At 33.8% G+C, this 17124-nt stretch overlaps 1 protein-coding gene across 2 annotated transcripts in view; it reads left to right on the forward strand.

Annotated features, from left to right (window-relative positions):
* The window catches only part of EPHA3 (EPH receptor A3), a 229741-nt gene that overhangs the window by 189185 nt on the left and 23432 nt on the right, over positions 1-17124 (forward strand). For both annotated transcript variants that reach the window (XM_088144517.1, XM_088144518.1), the window contains exons 9-11: positions 614-681; positions 4574-4699; positions 11496-11681. In XM_088144517.1, the coding sequence (XP_088000643.1) occupies positions 614-681; positions 4574-4699; positions 11496-11681 (380 nt within the window). The remainder of the gene's footprint in view (positions 1-613; positions 682-4573; positions 4700-11495; positions 11682-17124) is intronic.

Consider the following 17124-nt stretch of genomic DNA (forward strand, 5'->3'; position numbering starts at 1 on the left):
AATTTTGTTATACAGTTCTTAGTTTAAAATTCATACCAAAAGCGTATACAAACATATCTTAGGGTATTACAAATGTATACTCATACATTGGAAAAAAAATCTTTGAGATTTATACTTTCAGTGCATTCAAAATGAACATTTACACTATATATATATTTAAAATAGAGGTTAATTAGAGAAGAGGATGAAGCAGAGTTATGAATGTACATATGAAATGGTGACACAACTGGAAATAAATTGATCTAGGCTTCACGCCAAATGTTAGTGCAGAGGAATACATAACATGGCCTGCTAACAATAGCAGCACTAATCCTATTAAACTTGCTAAAAACAGCTATTTACAGCCAATTGTGAAGCAAAACTAGACAAATCACCAACACCAACATCTTGGCTCATGAGGTACCTTCCTTATATCCCCTTAGAATATTTCAGCTTTGTAGGGTTCATAGACTATAAATGTTAAGAAAATGTTTCTAACAGAGACTTAAACATTTAGGGAAAATATTTCATTCTGAATGTGTTCCTGTGTATATTTGTGTTTTACATAAATTTACAAATATAGCTGTCTATAATATGTTGCATTTCTGATGTTCTTCTCTCTTACTGCTTTTAGATTCTGTGGACATAATAAGTCAAAACATGGGTCTGATGAGAAGAGGCTGTATTTTGGTAATGGCCATTGTAAGTTATAAAAAGTACACTGTGCCAATTACTGTGTTAATCTAATTTCTATGTACTCTAAATTTACATCTCAGTAGTAGATTAATGCAAAATTTGGTAGCTATAGATATCTGGATATACAGTATTCTTTGTCCAGAGAAATAGTTATTAATGGACCAATACTCTTTATATTTAAAGGTACTCCCATTCTACAATAGCATATTTCAGAGCTGGAATCATCAGTAAAACTGAGTTCTTTGTCAAATATCTAAACCCATTATAGCACACTTTAGATAAAATCACAGTAGTAGGCACATCTGCAATAATAAACAGAACAAATCTCATAGTTTTAACACTACCTGCCATTGTCCTTTCTTTAGATTGCATATAGGGATCAGTTCACCCCATCACATCAGCAGTTAACTACATAATTTGGGGACATGAGAGATAAGTGGTACCACTTATCAAAGTAAGCACATCTAATTTTTGTCAATCTTCCTAGTGATATAATCACTATAACATATTCCATTCTATTTTATCAGTGCTCAGAATTGCTTTTCAGTAATATCATGAGTTTTAGAGTAAAAAAAATATATATTACCTGCAGAAAATAATAATAACAATGAGTCCATTCTACACTGCTCTCTGCCAACTTGGTTTCTTAAACTGTGATGGTTTCTGACATTATTGAATGTTGAGCAGTTTTGTTCACTAATCAGTCTTAACAGCTGGTCATAGTGCAATATTTATCCATACTTCCTATAATAAATTATAATAAAATACAGATTTAGAGTCTTTAGAGTCTTTACAACTTCTTTAATGCAGACAGGCAAGCTGTAATATGCAGGTACTTAAGGCAGCACAATAACACTTGGCACACTGAGTTTAAGCTATCCATTTAATAAAATGCACTCCACATTATGACATCTTAATTCAAATTTAATTACATTACAAAACTGAAAATACATTTTGAAAGTGTTCCCTACAATGGCATTCCATAACAATACTTATCCTGTAATATGAAGAAAAATATGTCTTTGTCTTTGCTAAGATTCCATTCTGAAAAACAACAAATTTTTATTTTGTTTTGCAATATTTCTCAGATGTTGATTCCATGTGTGTGTGTGTGTGTATGTATGTATGTATAGATAGACAGACAGACAGACATATAAATATACATACATACAGTAAATAACAAATATACATACCCATGCACATACATGGAACAATTTATGGTTTACTAACAAAGTTTGTTTCTTGCCAGGATGGAAAATGTGTTTCTAAAAAGATAAATTCTGGTGGTTTGATAATGTCTGGAAGCCAAACTGGAAAATATGTCCCATTAAAGTTACATGAATCATCATGGCTAGCTTTGGACTATTAAGTGGTGATAGAAATGCACGCAGAAAAATATTCATAGGTAGTCATCTTTCACTCTACTAAAATAAATTCCAGGGCAAACATCTGATATTTGAAAAGAACTTCTGAACCAAGCATTGATGAGTCCTGGTTTTATTTAAACTTTTTTCAAATTTTCTCTTCCTTTTCATGACTACATGACGTTGAAAGTTTTGCTCTTAAAAACGTAACCCTCCAAACAGTTTCATTGTGACATGCTTTACTAGAGTGCATATCCTCAAAGTTTTATAATAGCTTTTAAAAAAATCTGGAATGTTTGGAGCTTCTGCTAGACCTCCAAACATAATTTGTTCTACCTAAGTTTGTATGAGGAAAGTATAAACTCAACAGTACTAGACATATTTTGGAGTTCCTTGACACATGAAGTGCATGCAAATACAGCAAACAAAATTCTCCTGGATTAATTGCAACAGAATAAAATAATATCTGTGGCTGCAATAAACCTTCTCCACTTTGGCCCATAAATTGCTGGTTTATTCCAGTCTGATTCTGAATTGCTGGGGGAAAAAAAGCCTCAGCTATTTACAGTTCCTGGTAGTCTTATTTCCTCTTTCACTATATCACTTCAAATATAATTTTCCTCCTTAAATTGATTTGTTTGCTATCAAAGGCCAAGCCTTTTTTACTTCTTCATTTCTCATCGGGCAATTCATCTGGTAAAATAGAATTGATCCTGATCTCACAAAAGTAGTTGTAAACTTCTGCAGCTCAACACATGTGCAAATTTTCTGTTGCAACTTTCAGTCACCTGAGAACATAACACTCCTAAAGTCGGAAACAAAAGATTGCAAAAGTTCTGCAATTGTGGAAGGTTTCTTTGTTTTTAAGGATAGGAAGGATATGTAACACAGAACCAGCGTGGATGGCAGGGAACTCTTTTGAGACTTAAACCCTCTGAAAAATTGTTCACGTGGGTTTTAATTGTTGCTGTTTTTCAGAAAGTTTTATTGTAATGCTTCCTTTAACAGACTTCAGTCTTGTAGGAAACAAAGCATGCCATATTAAGCAAAACACTGTCTCTCTGTTGTGAATGGTTTCCTTAAATTTGTTGGAAGCAATTAGCACTAGAACTTAGGAAGCAAGTTCTTGTAATGTACTTAAAGTCTTACAGCAGCTGGTTTGCTACATTAGGCAAGAACTGAAAAAGAATTCTGATGTGAATCAGATCGAAGAGATATTCAGTTCAGCAATCTGCTTGCCACATTCAGATGCTTCCCTAAAGCCTCCATAATATCCTCAGCTCAATCAGCCATCATTCAGTGGCTAAGATTCCTCTACAAACTTGTCTAATACCTCTATAATGTAATCTGGGTTATTGGCCACATCTTGTGTTAGTGATCCCTGTAGTTTTATGCATTATATTTCAAATGTCTAGGCATTCACCTGAACATGGCTAGCTAAAACTGTGTCAGTGGTAAAGACGTATTTGCAATCCCCTAGGTAAGCAGGCTTCTATATAGAATGATCATCAAAATTCTCAGAAAGATTTAGTGCAGCAATCTTAGAAGCCTCACTGTGTCTTGGGAACTTAATAACATTTGAACAGAGCTTTTGCCTGGCCTGATGTGCTGCCAGTCCATCTCACTGGCTGACACTGAGTTCTAGTATTACAAGAAAAGGATTTCCCACCCCTCTGTTTAGTTCCTCCATTTCTATTATGTCTCTTTTTAAAGCTGATAGCAGATGGGTTGCAGGAGGCTTTTGATCGTAATTTCTTATATTTTGACATAAAATAAAACACGATGGTGGAGAATGATTTAGAGGAGTAGGAGGGGGTAAGAATCTTTTAAAATTATTGTTATCCCACTTCAAATCTGAGCACTTTTTGTATGTCTTAAGAAGACATAGAGAGCAACATCTCAAAAACTATATTTTCTGGGTAGGACATAGAAGCAACCAGTTCATGAAGAAGGCCTAAATAAGGCCAGTCTAGTTAAAGCGCATTTGAACACTCTAGAATATCCCTGGGTGCCAAGGGTTGTATATTGAAGGATTTTTGTGTTTTTAATCCTTGTATGCTGCCCAGAGTTACCTGTGTAAGATAAGCATATGTATAAATCATATTAATTAATTAATTAAACAGATAAGCTTTATTTTTAACTTGGGGAATGCTTTGCCTTTCTTCCTTAATGGGGCAGCCAACAGTTCAAAGCAAGGGAAAATATTTTCATAAATCTAGTAAGCAAAACTGCTGATATTGTGGTATCATCTAGCCCAAAGGGCATGCCTGAAGTTGTTAAAAAAGGAAAAATTATTTTTGACTATTTTTCCAGTCTTCTGGGATCTAAAGAAAACATGATGAAATTATAGACCCTTGTAATTGTTAATGTTGAGATAAATTATTACTTGTCCTACAAAATGGTATCCTATGTATAGTACAATTTCCCAGAAAAATTTCTTTCAAGCATTTTGTGCATGTTTTCTCATGTAACATTACTCATTAAATTTTTGTGTTTGTGATTATTTATCCATATCTCTTGGTTTTTTTACACAGTGAAGCTTCCGGGACTCAGAACATACGTGGATCCACATACATACGAAGATCCCAATCTGGCTGTTCATGAATTTGCCAGGGAACTAGAGGCTTCTAGCATAGCTATTGACAAAGTCGTTGGGGCAGGTAAAAATTTTAATAATGAGAATCACTATGCCATATCATTATAATTACTACTATGAACTTTTTAGATGCAGTCATTTTGTTCAATAAAATTTATTGCATAGCCAGTCATTAAAGAATGTTGGTCTTTCCATGCTGTGTTCAGCAACTTCGTCCAGACTGACAGAGCTAACAGACTTTTTCACTCTAGGTGACATACAGGCCAGCTTTGCATTATAGCACTGGCTGAGTTAAAAAATAATATTTGGGAATGTATTTCAAGAATTGTGGTAATGCATAAAAAACAAAGACAGTAATGTTGGCCTCTAAGGAAAAAAAATCCCCAAATTCCACAATTGATCAATCCTTTTACTAGAACCAAAATATTACAAACTAATGTGCAAGGTTTGAATTTCACCCTTCATGAGGCTAGGTGATACCAAATTAGGGGATTAGAAGTAAAGATACAAAATTTCAACACTTAAGGACTTACATTTTAGTCACACACAATTATGGAATGAAGACATTAATTCATGCTATGTACCAGAAATATTAGGTACATTTAGAATTCTGGGACACAGAAATGATAACTGAGCCTATATTAGAAATGTGGAGTCTAGCTGTTCCCAGTCTGTCTCTTGCCAAAGACAAATATTATAATTTGCACTTGCTTTTGAATTTAAATGTAATGTCATTTTGCAGATTACAAGATTTCAAATCATATATTGAAGATAGTACTTAGCACTGTAACCTGCAATAGTTACTCCTAAGCAATAGTGGGTAAATAAACTGGCACACATTCATAATGGAAGGGGAAAAAATTAATTTCCATAAATCTGGAATTAAACTTCTGTTTTTCATTTATTTATCATCTTAAGTGAATTGGAGATTGTGAAAACAAGTATTAGCTACAAAAAAAAAGTGATGTATTAAAAAAGTTTTCAGAAATGATGGTTAATTCATTATTTATCAAAAGTATAGCTATTATAACAACAACAAAAAATACATTCAGTTTAGATGTTAATGTATTGCTCCAGAAGATGCAGTATTCTTCAACATCTTCAATTCAGCAGCAAGTTTCCTCTTGCCACTGTAAATTTGAATAGACAAAAAAGAGATTAAGAGCTCCTTTAAGATTGTGATAGATTCCCCTACATGTCTTGTTTTTTTGTAAAGTGTAAGGTCTTGAATTTGGGTGACTCTCTGCTAGAGATTCTGGCTGATATTGACCCAATCTGTTCCAATCATATTCAGCCTGATAACTGGGATGAGTTATCTGGGTCCCCATAAAGTTTTAAAATCAAAAGACACTTCTACTTTCTAACAGTTATTTATTTAACAATAAATGTTATGCTATTTCATTTTAAAGGCTTTATTTTTTCCCAAGTCTTTAAGATGAATTAAAATGGTTTTTTAATGAGTGCTTAACAGTGGGCTCTTCAGGTCACTTTTGCAAATAACAGTCAAATGAGTGATTTGCTATATTTCTAATTAAATTAAGATAGATATACCTTGTATTCTTTGTTTATAATGTTTGATTTACAACAGGAATCCCATTTCTCCCCTCTAATGCATTCCACTTTTTAGTGTTAAAACACATAAATGTACTTTTGAATTGTTTTATGGCTTAGGTATTTTTTAACCTAACCCATGAATAGGGACACTGGGAATATGCTAGGTCATTCACAATATATTTAAATGACTCTCTTTAGTAGTGGCTGTGAAAAGATCATTCCTTTCTTACATTCTTTCTTTAATAACCTGGAACACAAACCCTCTAGTCAGGAGCAAATAGCCTGACATAGCATTTTGTATATAGACTAAAACATACAAAACACCAATTTTTCAGTTTGAGCATAGTCTACTCTAAACTAGCGGTTCTGTGCACAGAATGGTTCATGCCCAAAATATTTGTATACCCCTCCTATAGAGTTTTAGTAATTTTATTCTGGAATGAGAAGAGAGGGTGATTTTACCTGTTGGCAAATCCTTTTGTCCCCGAATTCCAGTAAAAATAAGAATAAGGCTGAACTTCCTGCCAAACCCTAGTTTGTCCAGCTGGAGCATTCTTAGTACTTCTGCCAAGGACTTCTTCCTTCAGCCTAGCTATATAGGATAAAAAAAAAAAAATCTCCCTGCCCATAGGCAGAATTACAAAATTCAGCAAACCACATCCTAATTCTGAAAATACAATTTTGCACAAGGATAGGGAAAGGTTTTAATGAGAAATCACTTTTTAACCAACACAGACAGATGTCTGGATAATCTGAAAGAAAAAAAAATAGCTGAATAGAAAAAAGGGAATATAAAGAACAGAGCAATGCAATAAGAGCTCATACATAATTACGTGTAAAATCAGTCTAACTAAGCTCTGTAGATTTCATGGCAGAGAAAGCATTTTGACATGGATGTTGTGAGGCAGGTCTGTCTCTGCTCTCCTCTAAGTTCTCTAAAAAGCAACATTCTCACAGCTCTATAAAACACAGAGATCCACGAAGGCTTCCTTGAATGAATTTTACTTCTTTACCTGCTGAGTTATCTACCCTAGCGTTGATGGATTATCCTGTTCTCAGTAATGAAGGTTTCAGCACAAAAAGTTTCAGCTCATGTAAGGCATCTGTTTTATTGCAGCAGGAAAAAGAATGTCAAGGAGGACTCTTTGCTGAACAAGGATTTGATTTAGAGAATATCTAACTGAGAAGAGAAAACAATTACATCTACTATTACCTTATGTTCAAATTGTCACCAAAGTGGAATTGGTTGAGGCAGGAAATGCCTAAATTGATAGAAACATCCCAGACTTTCTGAGTAGATTTAAATAATGTAGTATAGCACATGATTTATCTGTATGCATCTATATCCTTCTAATCCCAGGCAGTTGAGGTTGAAACCAGGCAAGTTGCTCTTATATGTGCTTGTAATTTGAAATAAATTTTTTAAAATTTAATTTTTTTAAAAAAAAAATTAAATTTAAAAGTCAGGGAGAAAGTCAGCTAGTGTTCTTGTTTGGACAGCTGGGTCATAGATCCTTATAATAATCTTTCCCCAAAACACAAGATGTAGAAAGTCAGACATTTTTACAGGTCACAATAACTCATTGGACTATGATAGAGATCTGAAGTTAAGAGACTACATTGAATAATGCATTCATCTGATTGCAGATCACCAGTCCCATTTGCTTCCTTTCTCATCTTTAGTAACTCCTATAGTTTAATAGAGTATATATGCATAAAGTCTCAGCAGGTGGCAGCATCTGGCTGACCTTTGTGATGCTCAGAAGATAAGCAGGGTCAGACCTGGTTCATATGAATTAAATGACCTCTGGAGAATATCAGGCTGTAAATTAAAAAAAAAAAAAAAACCCAGAGGAAGTCAGTGCCAAACATTTCTATACTATTGCCAAGACAGCTGCCTGGTTATGTCATGTAATCACTAGGACTCCAGCATAACATGGAAGCATCTTTGCCTTTTTATACCCATACAATCCAGTGCAGTATGTGAGATCACATGTTTAATTCCCATATTCTGTTTTACATATTAATCACATAATTCAAAATAAATAACTTATATATGTAGGCAATATTCTAATGCAGTACTTAAAACCAGATTAGCACTGTTGATAGGACAGTGCTGAACTGAAGCTTCCTTATATGCAGTCAGTTGAATAACATTGGATTCCTGATAATGGTTGTGATGATAAAATGATCATTTAAAATTTACAACATGTTAAGTGTATTATAGAAGAAATTACATAAAAAAAAATCTGACTGCAAAATTCCCAGGTTTAAAATCAAGACTTTTTTTTTAATTATTAGAAGTAAACAATGAATTACAAGTGAGTCCAACATGGTTACTAAAAATACTGTAGTGTGTAATTGAATATACTAATGAAACGGTGATTATTTACCAAAACCAAAACACTCATTCAGTCTCTTCTTAAACAAAAAATATGGAAGATACATCCTTATGATACCAATGTGTTTTTGTAACCTTACAGAATCTATGGTTTGTAGGCAAGAGTCCTTTCAATAGACACCACCAGATTACATATTTAATGTGATAGGCAGAAGAGCATTGTTTATATATATGGGGAGTTAAAACATTCGCATTGAGGACATTGGCTTACTTTTGCCTAAAAGAACAACTTGTGGTAAATTATAAAAAAAACTATAAAGTGCTAGTGTTTGCATAACACAACAGTAGGTCACATAAATTGCAAATTAATGGGACCCCAATAGAGCAGGGGTCTATTTATAAATATCTTGGGGTGCGGTTCCTTATCTTGGAGCGCACATTTCTCTTTCAGGCAAGTGTGGCCTGACATAGCTCCATGGCTGTCTTAAGATTCTTCTATTCAAAGTGACCTTTATTCCTGTAGCTTGCAAGACTTTTCTTGCTAAGATCATCTCTCAGCTTCTTTACGGTGTTCCAATTTGCATTTTTACAAAGTTTAATGTCCTGGAAGCTCTCCAGTCCAAATTTATAAGAGCAATATTCACAGTTCCAAGATGCATCAAGAATGTTGTTTTGTGGTTAGAGATGGGTTTGGTTTCTGTGGATGCCAGAGCCTGGTTCTATCTCCTTAATTTCTTGTTGAAACTGAATTTTTCTCCTGTGGGTTTGGCTCCACTGGTTCTCACTGTTTCACATCAACTTGGCTAACAAAAGCTAATACCAAACTTCAGTCCAAACTTCCCAAAGAGTCTTTGTCCATTAGTGCTTGAAAATGCCAGGAGTCATCTTAATCTGGGATATTGATTTTCAAACCAGTTTAAGCCTAGTATCCAACCCTATTCCTCTCAAATAGGCATCATCTTATCTTCAATTCTAATTCTGAAATTTAATTGGGCTTTCACCTTGGCCAGGTCTATCCCCTGTGGCTCTGTGGGGGTGGTATTAAAAACATCCCTTTTCAGCAGTGCTTATGCCCATATGGAGATGGTTCTGTAGATTCCTTAAACCATATGCTCCTCTATAGGGAATTTCAAAAGATTATCCCATTTTAAAGAACCACCCTGGTAGAGAGTACAATGTCTATCTGTCACTGCTTTTACCTGACCAGGATCCTGACATATCTTTCCAGGTTGCCCAATTCTGTGCTATTATTTGTTGTATCCCTCCTACCTATGGTTGAAGTTTGGCACAAATTTTGGTGATTGCCACTGCTATTTGTACTACAGCTACTATAATAATGTATTTTATGTAATTTTATTGCATTTTTAAAGTTTTATTAATTAAAGGTCTATGTATTTTATTGTTGTGCTTTCTGGCCCATAGGCTGTAATAAAAGTTTGGTTGATCACATTGGTACTTTTATTAATTTATTATCTTTTTAATAAACCAAAATTATATTTAATCGTTTTTACTTTGTTCCAGACCTACCCATTTATCTGCCATGTCCCTGTACATCTGGGGGGTACATGCTTATACAGAGTTCAGCATTTATGTAAATGATCTAACATTTTTTGTCATATTTGTTGTATATGGCAGACTAGCCAATAACCATGTTTGGGCTTGCTTGATGGACTCTGGAAAAGGTGAGAAAGGTTGAGGAGAAGGGACAACAGAACAGAAGTGTAGTTGGACTATGATGTATTAGCACTAGGCAAGTGCAAGAATTAAGAAAAGAGAGTGTGATTGGAGATGCCTTTATATGGGGACAGTACAATCCTGCATGTTCATACAAATTCTCAACCAAAAATTCAGCCTAGAATGATAATAGAACTTAAATGCCTCCACACCAGAAAGCTTTAAGCATGTAAAGGGCTTCTGAAAAATACATGACTGGGCTATATGAAAGACTAAGAAAATTAGCCTTGAACTACATTTTTATTCATTAATATAATTTATTTACTACACATCAGTATGAGGAGAAAATCATAAAGGGGGGGGGGGAAGTCCACTTGGTAAACATCAAGCTTCAAAATGACTGGAATCTTTACTGTGCTTCTTTTGTATAATTGATAGCTAAATTTGTACAAATTATAAATAAAGGTGCTCTTTCTATAACGCAGTGGTAGGATAGTGGCAACAGTTTAAAGCTGTTAAGATCATTAAAATATATACCAAAGAGAGTCGTAAATTGCAACACCAAACTTAAACAGAATTTTGTTCTGTTCTGTTCTGTTTTGTTTTGTTTTTTGCTTTAAACCTCTCTAATATTTAATTTGCAAGTTTTCTCTTCAAGTTTTCAATTCTTCTAGTTTAACAGCATTAACCTAATGCTCATGTCTGAATATTATTGCCCTTTGTAGAGCATGCTGGCAGATGTGATTTCATGCAAGGTCAGATACTGATAAAAAATTTTGTTATTGCTTCTGTAGTCTTTTGAATGCTATTATCTCTTATATCATCAGTTAAAAAACAGCAACAAGCCTTCCCAGAACATTTCAGACAGAATGATGTTTTTTTGACTTACAATCACACACATATTTTATATCACAAAGTCCCAGTTTTGTCAGGTTACTTAACAATTGCATTATGTTGCTGAACATCACTATTTACGGAAAGAAGAATTTCATAAAACTTTGTATGTTTAAGCCTTGCTTAAAATAGACTTTTGAAACATCTGTTCTTACTCTGCTACAGTGTTGCATCTAACCTCTAAGGTAGAGGTTTGACATTACGTCAGGTCTGTAAAAGACATATTTCAAGCAATAGAAATGTTTCAGACTCGGACATCTGGAGCGTGCGATATTCTAGAGGAATAAAAAGCCACAGAGTATGGGATATAGAGTGAAGGTGCAGCTTTCTGAGCCAGTTAATCTGTCATGATCTCTAGCTGGAAACTCAAGATTTTTCTGTTTGCTTTTACTGACAGGTGAGTTTGGAGAAGTATGTAGTGGCCGCCTAAAGCTGCCTTCAAAAAAGGAAATATCAGTTGCAATAAAAACCCTGAAGGTTGGTTATACAGAGAAACAGAGAAGAGATTTCCTTGGAGAAGCAAGCATCATGGGACAATTTGATCATCCCAATATAATCCGGTTAGAAGGCGTGGTCACCAAAAGTAAGTTAACTCCTGAAATAAACAATATTTAGCATAAAAGATTTGAAAGAGCTGTTTGAAGGGAAAGTTGATGAGATGTGCTTTCATTGGGTACCTGAATATAAAGGGTTTCCCCCCCCCCCTTTTATTGATGCTTGCTAGTATTCATGGAAAGGGCAATTTGACTGCAATAACCACCCACCCCACAATTATGAACTCCTTTGTAGCCAGTGATATTTCATTAAAACTATTTGCATGCCACCAATATCCTCAAACTACTTAGGGTACTGTCTGATCTGCTAGCCTGTGCTAGCCATGGAATATTTGCTACTGTTTCCTCTTCTGTTTTTAAAAATATTTATATTATTATGTGTAGAAGCAAGATCCAGATCCATACTAGCTGTCCCTATTTTATTTTATTTTATTTTATTTTATTTATTTTATTTTATTTTATTTTATTTTTTTGGTAACATTAAATGTTACAGAACATTTTTGTAAACATTTTTTGTAACCTCAAATGAAATCTGCACATGTCAGCCTTTTTAAAAATCCCATTATTGCTGATGGAAACTTTTTAAAACCGTGGAATATATGTTTGGGTTTAATTTTATCTGGGCGGAGCCACCACACTCAAATTTTACATACGTTTTAAAACAGAGGGCTATTGCATGCTATGTCTTTCCTGCATCATGTAATTTGGCCAAAACGCTTGCAATTAGTTGTGGGTAACATAGACAGTAATGCAATGTAGCGTATAGTTTGAGCTATAAATATGCTGGCATTGTTCATAGGATGCTTATATTTAACAGCAGCTGCTGAATACTACAATGTTTGCATCAAAAATGGAAATTTTGTAATGTCCAAAGAAGTATGGTGTCTTTTTAAAACTTTTTGTTTAAACTTACAGTGAAATACAATTTTAGAAAATGAAGAATCCTGCTATAAATCTATTGTAGATTTTTAGAACTGCAATGTGCACTGTACACCCTCCTGTGGTGATAAAGATGATAATGTTTTACAGTTGTCATTCAGTATTAGAAAATACTGGATTCTGTGTTGACACTGATTGCTCTTAAACAGCTGCAGGCATTCTGGCTGGACTTGAAGAATCATACATTACCTCATGGTGTCAGCATCTGGCAAATATTTGAAGAACCACATTCAGGAAGCAAAAAAAAAATAATCATGTGGCAATAATTGGACTTCATAACACTTTAATTTTATACTCAATATGTTTATTAAAAGCAGTAATAGCTGAAAGCAAAACTATAGCAAATATGAACCCCCCTAACTGATAACTGGCCAAGAATGGTGTTGATTAGTATATTGACAAAACGACATTCCTTATTGGTAATATTGCCATGTAGATAATAATATTTTTAGGAAAGAAACTGAACTGGAAAAGCATTCAAAAGTTTAATTAAGTTACTAGAATTATATAAATTATCTATTCCACTGGTTTTTACTAGAAATCCTAAGAATAATTTTTAAGACTGGAACTCATCACTTTTGTTGGAAATTTGCCATCAATATACAAGAATAGTATATAATCTTCTTGATGTAACCATTTGTTCCCTCTTATGAGTCACTGAGACCGGCTCTATTCTTTCCAACTATTTCTCATATGCCTGTGCTTATATCCTCCTTAGCTTCTGGGATGCTCTTCCTTCCACCCACAACTAATACACACATTCTAAACTTTATTTCAGTGTCTTTAGCACCCATCTCAATTTACCTGTTTCTTCTGGTAATCTAAAGCTTCTCCAGTCTATAGGTCCAGTACCCCTTTTCTGAATTCTCTCCTTTCTTCAGTTGCCTTCTGGTATTCATCATTACATATACATAATCCCTCAATTATGGGAAAACTTACACGTTTTGCAGAGGCTGTCTGCTTGTGCATAGAGCTTTTATCTACATGTAGAAAAGGGAACACAACCTGAGGTCTCAGACCCTCAAACCTTGGGGAGTGGCTTTCGGAGTCCCTCCAAAAGTTGCCATTTAAATTGTTATTCCTAAAGGAATAAAAAGAGAAAATTATTAAACACATGATGTAGGATCATATTGAAATCATCATCATGTGTTTAATATACTTAATTTAGTTTCAGCACATTTATCTCCATCTGTTCTGGGTATAGCATTCTCCCCAGTCAACATGCTAGTGAAAGGCCGAGTGTGGTCCTCAGCCAGAAAAAAAGTCATAAGTCCCTGAGGTGTATCTTAGAATACAACCAGTGGGCAATGGTAAGTCTCATGCTTCTCCAGAAACATGTTAATATATTTAAGTAAATTTTCTCTTCCAAGTTTTTTTCCTTGCTTCTTTCTCTCACCAATATGTTTTCTCTTATTTCTTAGTCTGTTGCAATATTTTCCCCCTTCCTTGAGGATCATTCTTATGGTCTCTCTGTAATTTACCTTTCTTAACTCCTTGCTTGTCTTCTCACATAAATCTCTAAACCTTAGTTCCCTGCCTACTCACAAAGCTTAATTTTTTGTGAGTTTTTTTTTTTTTTTTTTGTAAATAACCTAATAGTGATGGATCTGTCATGTCAGCACTTATAGTCACAAGCATTCCATCAATGCAGGTCAGCCTATTACAATATTAGATACATTATAAAGATGTTTATTATAGGCAAAAGTAAAAGTGAAAATAAGAAAATACTCCACATTATTTTTGACTTTGAGTTATTTCTGGGAAAAATGTTTTGAATTATCACTGAGATTGAAAAAGCTGAGTTTATTTTTCCTTCTGCATTGATACATTATAATGGAAAATCCTCCAGTGCTTCTGAATTATATTTTAGCCGTAATCATGTAATCCTTAAAGTTAGGCTGGAATTATTTCAAAGAAACAGAGAAAATGTGTATATTATCCATGGGTGTTCTTTTTGAAAGGAGTGTGCCAAGCATACCTTCCTATGTGATACATATGATAAATTGACATTGGGACTCTATGTGGCAAACCAAATTTTGATGGATGGCCTTTACAAATAAGCTATTCATGCTGATTGCACATAATGGGATAATTCTTAATAACTTTCATGGCTGTCATCTGTAGGAAACCCTTAGTTGAAACCATTGGCACATGCACTGTTCAGCAGCTGTGTGGCTTACAGCTCACTAGAGATACGATAAGGTGCACAGGCTAAATAAGAGTTCAGTCAGTCCTTCCAACACTGAATTATTCCCCTGTTTCATATTTGTTTCTATGCTGGTCTTCCATGCTAGTCTCCAGGGTGCCTTATAGGCAGAAGTCCTAATAGCCAACACACATGTTCTGCTTAGTTTAGTAATAATTTACAGTGAGTTGTAGCACTGTAGCATAATAAAATTTAGAAACACTGTTGAAACAAGTTGTTATCATATAAATGGGTACATTTTGATAAATGAGTATAGCATGTTTCTTTAAAAATATGGTGGGTTTCCTTAGAACGTGTGTTTCTGATTGCTTGTTCATTTCCAGCTCAACATGTGAAAACCTATGTTCAGATAGGATAAATATAAGGCAGGAAATGTGCATTTAATAATTTGAAATGTTTTTCATTGTTTATTAATTTTATATTTCTGTCCAGTGATATTCATATTGCATTGTTGCAATATATTTATTACATTATTTCATCAAAAAAAGGACCACACTTTATATAAATAAAACCAGTTGTATTTTGATTAGTTGTTTGATTAATTGTGGATTTTTAAAGGATTTTTAATCATGGTAGGACAAGTGGAAGTTGTAAGAAGATGTTATTCATTATAATTTTTCAAGAAAATATTCTTAAATCTGTCCAAAGAGAATTGAAATGGAGTATAACAATATGTAGTTGAAATGTTTGTAAAATATGCACAATTTCTGAATTATGCTAAACTCTTTCCTGGCTGAGGTATAAAGGCTGTGTTTCTGTGATAAAATTAAAATTAATTAATTTAATTAATTAAAAATTTAAAATGAATTAAAATTAAATTAGTGGTTTAACATGATCAGTCCAGATGCCTACAGTCATTTAGAAGGTGGAAATTGCTTCCACTGAAAGAGCAGCATACTGCAAAAGCAGTCCATAATTCTGGCACCTGTTTTCAGATGAAATGTGATGATTAATAAATTAACTAAAAGAATACCATACTGTACTCAGGTGTATATGTTGATTATGAATTGAAAGTGGTGAATAAGGGAAACTATCCCAAATGGGTTAAAGCAGTTGCTAAGTGGATTATCTAGTATGTGTACTGGGAGGGAGGAAGCTGGTTCCCAGGCCATAACTTATGTCAGACTTGACCATAAACCTTTGCATCACAGAGTGTTGTAAAGATTCATTGGAGCGTAAGTGTGGCAGTGTTTCTTCACAAAAGGCCACATGAAAGAACTGTGTCCAATTGTCATTAGGCAGTGAAAAGACTGTTAGGGAAGAGGATGCGACATGCTATTCCTGAGCTACTTAGCACTTGGGATAATTAAACATGGCACATTTGTTATTGGCTAATTAGTCATAGTGGAGCAGGATGGCACTCTGCTATGATATCCTTTTGTCCTTACGTATCCAGAACATGACTCCTCTTTGGCCAACAACAGCCAGGTATACTGTATATTAGGGTTTAAGTCACTAGGGTTTAATGAACAGACAGATGCTGATGTGTTTTTCTGGAGTGGAGATTTGAGAACCAAATGAAAAAGCGAGGCTGATGAAAAAACTATTTGATATAAGCCTTCAGATTCTACAACCATTTTATTTCGTTCACATTCTTGTTGCTTCCAACTTGCAAGTTTGTTTCTGCCTGTTTTGCATCAGCTTGCCAAATTGATAAAATATGCATGAAAAGCCAAATGTATTTTTTGTATGCAATCCACAATGCCTAGTTCTCTTAGTGAATATACTGTTTATGGCTAATATTTTTATTATTTTTGTGCATGCTTTTTATGATGTATCTGCCTGTCTATCTATCTATGTATATTTTTAGATATTGAATCAAATTTTTAAAAAATACAAGCTTGGGTCCTTAAGTTGTTGTTAAATTCATTCTGGATTGCATATGGGCACAGGAGATGGAAATTTCTACTTAATTCCTATACCTAAAAACCTAGAATATTTATGGCATAATAATTTTGTAGATATTCTCATATTTCATCATTTTTTAACTTCATCATTTTAAAATAAATGTTTTTTTTTAATTTTCTATGCTACCTAAATAACAAAATATGTAAATGAATGATTGCTTCTAATAAATGTATTTAGGATTATGGTTTTGTTTTACTTATGAACAAATATAATTTAACGTGATTATTTAAATTAGTAAATGAAGTAAATGCAAATAAATAAGTAGTAGCTCAACAGCACTTCAGAAATGCTAACATCCAGTGGGTAGGTGGCATAGGAATTTATACAAATAAATAAATGTTACATTGATATTTCTGATATCTAAAGATTAATAAATTTAATTAATTTAAATTTAAAAATTAGTAAATTTAAACTTGCTG

This window comes from Python bivittatus, unplaced genomic scaffold, assembly GCF_059951505.1.
Source record: "Python bivittatus isolate LINGU-HERP-01145 unplaced genomic scaffold, Pbiv_v1 ctg000350_np1212, whole genome shotgun sequence".
Taxonomy (NCBI): domain Eukaryota; kingdom Metazoa; phylum Chordata; class Lepidosauria; order Squamata; family Pythonidae; genus Python; species Python bivittatus.